The sequence below is a fragment of the Biomphalaria glabrata genome, chromosome 4 (assembly GCF_947242115.1).
Source record: "Biomphalaria glabrata chromosome 4, xgBioGlab47.1, whole genome shotgun sequence".
NCBI lineage: Eukaryota > Metazoa > Mollusca > Gastropoda > Planorbidae > Biomphalaria > Biomphalaria glabrata.
The window spans coordinates 3023315-3031081 of NC_074714.1; the positions used below are offsets into that span (position 1 = coordinate 3023315).

The 7767-nt window shown below is 36.3% G+C and overlaps 1 protein-coding gene across 1 annotated transcript; it reads left to right on the plus strand.

Annotated features, from left to right (window-relative positions):
* The first annotated feature begins 1168 nt into the window (after nucleotides 1-1168).
* On the plus strand, nucleotides 1169-7535 carry LOC106064296 (baculoviral IAP repeat-containing protein 2-like). Its single transcript, XM_056025293.1, has 3 exons — nucleotides 1169-2135; nucleotides 3822-3983; nucleotides 5929-7535. The coding sequence occupies exons 1-3, from the start codon at nucleotides 1196-1198 to the stop codon at nucleotides 6060-6062; spliced, it is 1236 nt and encodes a 411-aa protein (XP_055881268.1). The 5' UTR covers nucleotides 1169-1195; the 3' UTR covers nucleotides 6063-7535.
* Nucleotides 7536-7767: the final 232 nt, after the last annotated feature.

Sequence of the window (7767 nt, forward strand, 5' to 3'; positions counted from 1 at the left end):
CAAGCAAAAGAAAATAGTTTTTGTCATTTTCCTTTGCTGAAATGTGAAACTATTTTTAGTGAAATAATTAAAAGTACAACACTTATTAAGATTCCTTAATTGTGCAATTTATAAAAGCAAATTTTAAGACGTCAAGAACCAGTTTTCAATATTATCAGCTCACCATTTATCGCAGAAGCTGATTCAGCTCCAGAGGACAAAACACCAAGCAAAGAGAAGCTTCGGTCAGTACTATTACGAAAATCTTATGGGTGCCAGAAGCTGTATTTCCACACTTAAAAAAAAAAACTTTGCTGCTGTTCACACTGTTTGGTACACATACATCATTTCTTCTTCTTCTTCGTTCTCATTTTATATGTAGGAGGGTTCAGATCAGTAATTCTATATCTGAGATGAACCGCGCAGTGGTTACAGTATCAGGCAGTTCTCCGAATAGTCTTTGGAGAGTCTTTTTCGGGTCTCTTGATTTAGTATGCACCGTTGATGGGACATGGTCAGCATTCTCTGGTGATGCTCCACAAGGGCAGGTTTCGCTCGTCCCGATATTCAACTTCCGGAACATATATTTTTGTCTCATTCAGTGAGAAATTGTCTTTTGTGGAAACTAAATAAGTATAATCACTGGTCAATGTTGACTGACTGTAATTTGACAGCAGTCACAGGGGTAACAACTAGTAAGATAGTTTCACAGTTCTGGAACATTATGCACGAATGTAAAAAGTAAAATAATGCTTATTAAGTAGAAATGTGGGGATATTGTGATATAAAAAAAATCGTAAAATTGATTTCAAACATTGCTTACTCTTGTTGTAATTTTTTTACGCGGAGTGTGAAAAAAAAGGAAGAAAGAAACGTGAATATAATGCAATGTAAATATGAATTAAAAGACATTCTACACAGTTAGCTAGCGTATCTTTATAAGATATATATACATATATGCGGCCCGCCATTCCCAAACTTTTTAAAATGCGTCCCTCGATACAAAAAGGTTGCCCACCCCTGGTCTAGCTCGATTAGAAATTTAATTACATAACACATCCACACACTTAAAAAACTTTTTTTTATTTTTTATTTTTTTCTGGCATACTGAATTGAGAGTTACAATCATTGCTTATTCCATATTGTTTTTAATAATTCTGCTTTTTAATTGTTTTCATTACAGATGGCAACTGAATGGTTCGTTTCTTTTCCGGACATGATTTTCATGTTCCTTGTCATTTTGTTCGAAATTCACCATAGCAGACGTGAGATATGCAAGCCTATAAAAAATCCTTGTTATCCTGAAATCAATTACGATGTGACAAAAAAGATGAAAATACCAAGAGTTAAGCACTTGTATCCACTACCGTTGAGGTATTTATGTGTCTATACACTGACCCTTGGTCCCAAAGACATTCCTCCAACTAACTATGATTTTACACTCCCCAAGCACCGACTGGCTAGTTTCAGACACTGGCCAAAGGAACACCCTGTGTCTCCAATCAGGTTAGTGAACAATGGATTTTTCTTCATCGACACTCAATGGCCAGTCATTGATGATTCTGTGATGTGTCACGCTTGTTTTGTGACGCTATCTGGATGGAGGATCGAAGACAATATTTACGAAGTTCACAGACGTAGCTCACCACATTGTCCGTTCCTTGCTCAGCTAGGAGAAGCGGCAAATGGGGTCGTCCATCAGGATATAGCATCGTCGTCTGCTAACATTGATCAAACAGGTACGCTGGAAATTATCGCCGGAGAAACGAGCTCAAATTTGTCCGGAAACACTAGTTCGATTTATCCTGCGCCAAATCAAGACTCTAACACGTCACTTCCGCCCAGGAATAGTGAAGCCGTCAGTTTAACAGATACCGATTCCGAACTGTCCAGTTCAATTGTAATTCGCATCATCCACCCCCAAAGCCCAACGCCTGACGAAGACATTGAACTTTTAACGAGTAATCAATCCAATTTCCCATTAATGGATGACATTGACCTGTCCAACTCGACAGCCAATAGTCAATTAATAAACTCCAACTCAGCGACAAACATGACGCTGTCAAACCCACCACAAGCCATTAATGTCCAAGCAGCGACTCAGCCAAGACCAGACGCTGAGGATGTTCAACGTAGTGAAGGAAACAGCAGGGGAGGTGAGCTCAATGACCAATCTTACTGATTCCATAAGCTAATGATATCATTATATTAATCTATACTAAGTGTTAATGGTATTCCGATTTTCTTACTTAAATATATGATTTAAATATTTGAAATGATTTTGATGTGGATGGTATACAGCACCATTGACCCATGACAGCTAACGAGAATCTAGACCTATATTGGAATATAGCAAACCTGACCAACCTGTATGCACAAGTGTTCAAAATTATTTAAAATAATCACCATTGTTACTTGAATTAGATTTTATAATGTATTTTATTAGTAATAGTAAATAGCTTTATAAATGTTGTAATATTATTTTTGAAAAAAAAAAGGTTCTTTCCGGAGATGGAAAATAAACACCTTGTTTCACCCAAATTTTGCAGGTTGTAAAATATCATGAAATGGCTTTTCATATCTTCTCTAGCTTTTAAGATATAAACTTGACGGGCGGACGGACAGAAAGACAAAGCACACAAAGCTAAAGAGGATTTTCTCCTTTGGGGGGCCAAAACACCTTTTGGTAAGCCTCTTCTACTAAAGTGAATTAAAGCAGATAAAAAACAGACAGCTATTCTTATATGCAACGTACCACTTGTTCGCTCAGTCATGTATCCTAAAACCTCTCAAGTGCAAACCTAAACAAATATGAACAGGTTTACAATCAAAGTTCAGAAATTCGCGAAAAAACTGCAAGCCTTCTATTCAGGGGCGGACTGGATATCAAAATAGGCCCAGGCATTTCTAACAGTACAGCCCATAAAATGTATATCATGTGATGGGCCTATCTGTTCTCAAAATCACTATGTAATTTTTTTTTAATAACGTATTGATAAATGTATGCACGCTCTAAATCTTTATAAAAAAATATAAGCCTAATTTTGCTTTTTAATCGCTATGTTTGTAGGCCCTAAAAGGATGAAGCCTACTAATAGCATTGTCTACGGATGTAGGCTATTACATTATTTTTGAAAATGTGTTAGATTTAATTAGTATTACACTGTAGTCTGTCAAAGATGTTTTAGCATGACGCTCATATAGCCCCTTATATATGAGAATATCATAAAACCTTTACCAATTTAATACGTGCCATAGTGGCATTCATGAGGCCCTTTAGGCCCATTTGAGTACCGGCCCACCGGGCATTTGCCCAAACGCCCATATAGCCAGTCCGCCCTGCTTCTATTCCCCTTTGTTTTCATGTTTCTGTATTTCCCATAAATAGCCCCAGTCTATTCATAAAGCCTCAATATTAAGGCATTATCATGGAGTCCATAGAATAAGAATGAGGGGAGTATTTCACATGCAGTGGCGTAGCTGGGGGAAGGGGAATCCAATTTCGAAAACCCCAACCGGGCCCCCAAATGAGAGTTTTGAAATTTGTTTTTACATTAAGTATTACGCCATTATCTCACGTCATGATGTTAATTAAATTTGTCTATATCGTAATTAAAGCTATATCTAAGTTTGTCCACAAAACTGATACGCCTACAGCGGTTTAATTGTCAACCAGCAGTTTGGTGCTACAAGTCAACGACTTCAACAACAGTCAGTAAAAAATAAAACAAATCTAAATGCGTCTTGTGTAATAATGAAACTTGCCATTCTTAGGCAAGGCCATTAAGTTATTTTAAACCCGGCTTAACCCCGACTAACGCATTGATAATGTTAATTTTCAGAGAGTACTTCTCAACAGCTGAATGCATTCAGCCCACAGAGTGTCGAGTCCGCACCACTACACAACTATTCTTCTATACAAGTCAGAAGAGAAACATTCCGGTACTCGGGACTTTCTCCCGATGGCATCGACGCCTTGGTGGAGGAAGGCTTCTATTTCACTGGTAGGCTAGAGATTCGTTTACCTTTTAAAAATTAGTTTTATGAGCCAATGACTAAAAGTCTAAAAATTCTCAAGTACAACCTTGGTCAGTCAGTATCTATATATCTACTTCTTCCTGTACACGAAGATTTAGTACAATATCTTTATCTATATACACGAAGATTTAGTACAATATCTTTTTCTATATACACGAAGATTTAGTACAATATCTTTTTCTATATACACGAAGATTAAGCACAATAGCTTTTTCTATATACACGAAGATTTAGCACAATATCTTTTTCTATCTACACGAGGATTTAGCACAATATCTTTTTCTATATACACGAAGATTTAGCACAATATCTTTTTCTATATACACGAAGATTTAGCACAATATCTTTTTCTATATACACGAAGATTTAGCACAATATCTTTTTCTATATACACGAAGATTTAGCACAATATCTTTTTCTATATACACGAAGATTTAGCACAATATCTTTTTCTATATACACGAAGATTTAGCACAATATCTTCTTCTATATACACGAAGATTTAGCACAATATCTTTTTCTATATACACGAGGATTTAGCACAATATCTTTTTCCATATACACGAAGATTTAGCACACTATCTTTTTCCATATACACGAAGATTTAGCACAATTTCTTTTTCTATATACACGAAGATTTAGCACAATATCTTTTTCTATATACACGAAGATTTAGCACAATATCTTTTTCTATATACACGAAGATTTAGCACAATATCTTTTTCTATATACACGAAGATTTAGCACAATATCTTTTTCTATATACACGAGGATTTAGCACAATATCTTTTTCTATATACACGAAGATTTAGCACAATATCTTTTTCTATATACACGAGGATTTAGCACAATATCTTTTTCTATATACACGAAGATTTAGCACAATATCTTTTTCTATATACACGAGGATTTAGCACAATCTCTCTATCCATATAGACCAAGGTAGATGAACAGTGATACTTTTCGTTGCAATAAATCAACTACTGTTGAAAAAGCAGTTATCTCGGCCTAAGTCAGCTGAACTGGAAAAGTGCTCGATGTTCATATATGCAAAGTAACAACTACATTATTTGTAAAGGTGATCGTTCTCTTATTGTCACGGATGACTTGCTAACAGAATTCTAATAGTTTGGGACCCCTCAACTCAAGAAAACATTAAGAAACTGGAACAGACACAAAATAGAGCAGTGAGATTCATAACAAACGAATATTCACTGAATTTAGAAAGTCTTCAGGATAGAAGACTTAAAAGTAAAGTAGCAATTATACACTAATCTTCAAAAAACAAAAACAAGATCTAATAAAATGCTCAGAAAGACACAAAGATAAAGGCATATTCCTCGTTCCGTATGCTAGAACAAATGTATACAAACGCTCCATGGAAGCATGGAATGGGTTGCCTGAGTCAGCCAGGAAAACCAACGACTTGATTGAACTTAAGTCCTCGACTAGATTGTCCTACTAACATGTGTAGACAAGACAACAGTAAATCTCTAGATTATTAGGGTGATCGTCTGTGATTAAATATTGTATCATCTTGTTTAACTACATCTTGCATGATTACATCTTGTATGATTACATCTTGTATGATTACATCTTGTATGATTACATCTTGCATGATTACATCTTGCATGATTACATCTTGCATGATTACATCTTGCATGATTGCATCTTTTATGATTACATCTTGCATGATTACATCTTTTTTGATTACATCTTGTATGATTACATCTTGTATGATTACATCTTGCATGATTACATCTTGTATGATTACATCTTGTATGATTATGTCTAACTTAATGACATTTTAGTAAGATAACTTCTAGTATTAAACTAATCTTCTTGTGCATGATTGCATTCTAGAATAATGCGCTTTCTGTAATCAACATATTATTACGAAATATTTGACAGAATCGGGTGCCATCAGATGTTTCTACTGCCACACCACTATTCAAAGATGGCGAAGTCAACCTCAAGGCCACCTCACTCACCTTCATCTTAACATCGATTGTGGATTTATTCAGCACAGAGAAAGCGGGACCTAGATAAAGCGGAACACAGAGCAAGTGGGACTTGGTGAAAGCGGTGGTTCAAGTGTACCTGTTTTAATAATTTTTTATTTTTTTTTTTACTTTTTTAAATTCAGTACTGTAATAATGCATGTGGAGCTCATAATCTCATTATAATCATAATCATTATTACAGTTGTAAATCTAAGGCAAGCTCTCGGCGATAGGGAAGGAATAATCATACAGGATTAATCATTAAGTAATAACTAAGGTAGAGAGAGAGAGAAAGACAACCCAACTATCAGTACATTGTGTTCTGTCTCTCATTAGCATAGCCGGCATTAAACTGTTTCTTCTCCCCTAAATAGTCTGTCCATCACTCGCGCGGATCAGTGTGCACCATACTACTCACCATACTGCGCACCATACGCGTCGGCGCAAGAGCAGTTATTACACTATTAAGGGACCACTCTGATCAAGAAAAGTTATGTGCTGTGAGTCTGTGGCATTACAGCCCAACCGATGGTGTTCACTTCTTATGAAACAAGGGATAAATGGCTGCTTTCATCTAGATTCTAGAACATTGACAGTAGCAGGGGCGGACTGGCTATATGGGCGTTCGGGCAAATGCCCGGTGGGCCGGTACCCAAACGAGCCGGTACCTAAATGAGCCGGTAAAGCCACCTAAAGGGCCTCATGAATGCCACTATTGCAGGTTTTCTAATAATCTCTTACATAATGGGCTATCTGAGCATCATGTTAAAAATAGCTTTTACAGACTCTACTGGGTAATGCTAATCAAACACATTTTCAAAAAGAATGTAATAACCTACATCCGTAGGCTTCATCCTTTAAGGGCCTACACACTGAGCGATTAAAAAGCAAGATAAGGCCCATATTTCTTATAAAGGTATAAAGCAGGCGTACAGATATAGACACATTATAAAACTTAACGTAATGATTTTGAGAACCGATAGACCTATAATTGGAGGCCCATCATATGATATACAATTTATGGGCCGTAGTGTATAGAAATGCCAGGTCCGATTATGACACCCAGACCGCCCCTGGACAGTAGCTAGCAATAAAAATACAAATTATTAAAGACCTAAAATACGAAAGCTTGTAAGAGTTTAAATGGCCATGTAAATCCAATTTTGGTTTTCCAAATATATCTAAAATAATATGCTGATAAAAATGATAGTTTCTTGATTTTAAAAAAGGAAAGTATTCTCTGTTGAGTGACATGTTTTTAATGTAACTTAGGCATTACAATACATTGTAAGTCCTTTTTAAGGCTAGAACTAGAACTATATACTGTAGTGTCCTTTCACATTGATATAGTCTCAACACTTTAAATGCCAATATAGACATATCTATATCTTTAAATAGATAAAATAATAATAGGAATATAATGTAATATTACATAAAGTTAACATGTCGATGACAAAAGTGATTTGTAATGATATTTATATATTTATAGCTTTTTATATAGCGCTACTTTCATGCTCAGAGCGCTTTGGTCCAATCTCATTTGTGGACCAGTTGGGGGGGGGGGGGGGGGAGGGAGGGGGTATCTAGGAGCTGGTTTTCCGTGCTGCCTTTAGGCAGCTCAGTAAACACAACTCTGCCCGAGTCGGGTGTCGAACCTCGAGCCCCCTTCTAGGTAGCCAAGCCAAGTTCAAGCGCACTTGGCCTCTTGACCACACTTTCCACATTGTAATTGTATATATATATGTTTA

Bases quoted from the DNA above. Each gene is read 5' to 3' on its own strand.
- LOC106064296 (XM_056025293.1), top strand. From the start codon at position 1,196: ATGATTTTCATGTTCCTTGTCATTTTGTTCGAAATTCACCATAGCAGA. The intron at 2,136-3,821 runs GTGAGCTCAATG...GTTAATTTTCAG, and splicing joins TGAAGGAAACAGCAGGGGAG to AGAGTACTTCTCAACAGCTG. The intron at 3,984-5,928 runs GTAGGCTAGAGA...AATATTTGACAG, and splicing joins GGAAGGCTTCTATTTCACTG to AATCGGGTGCCATCAGATGT.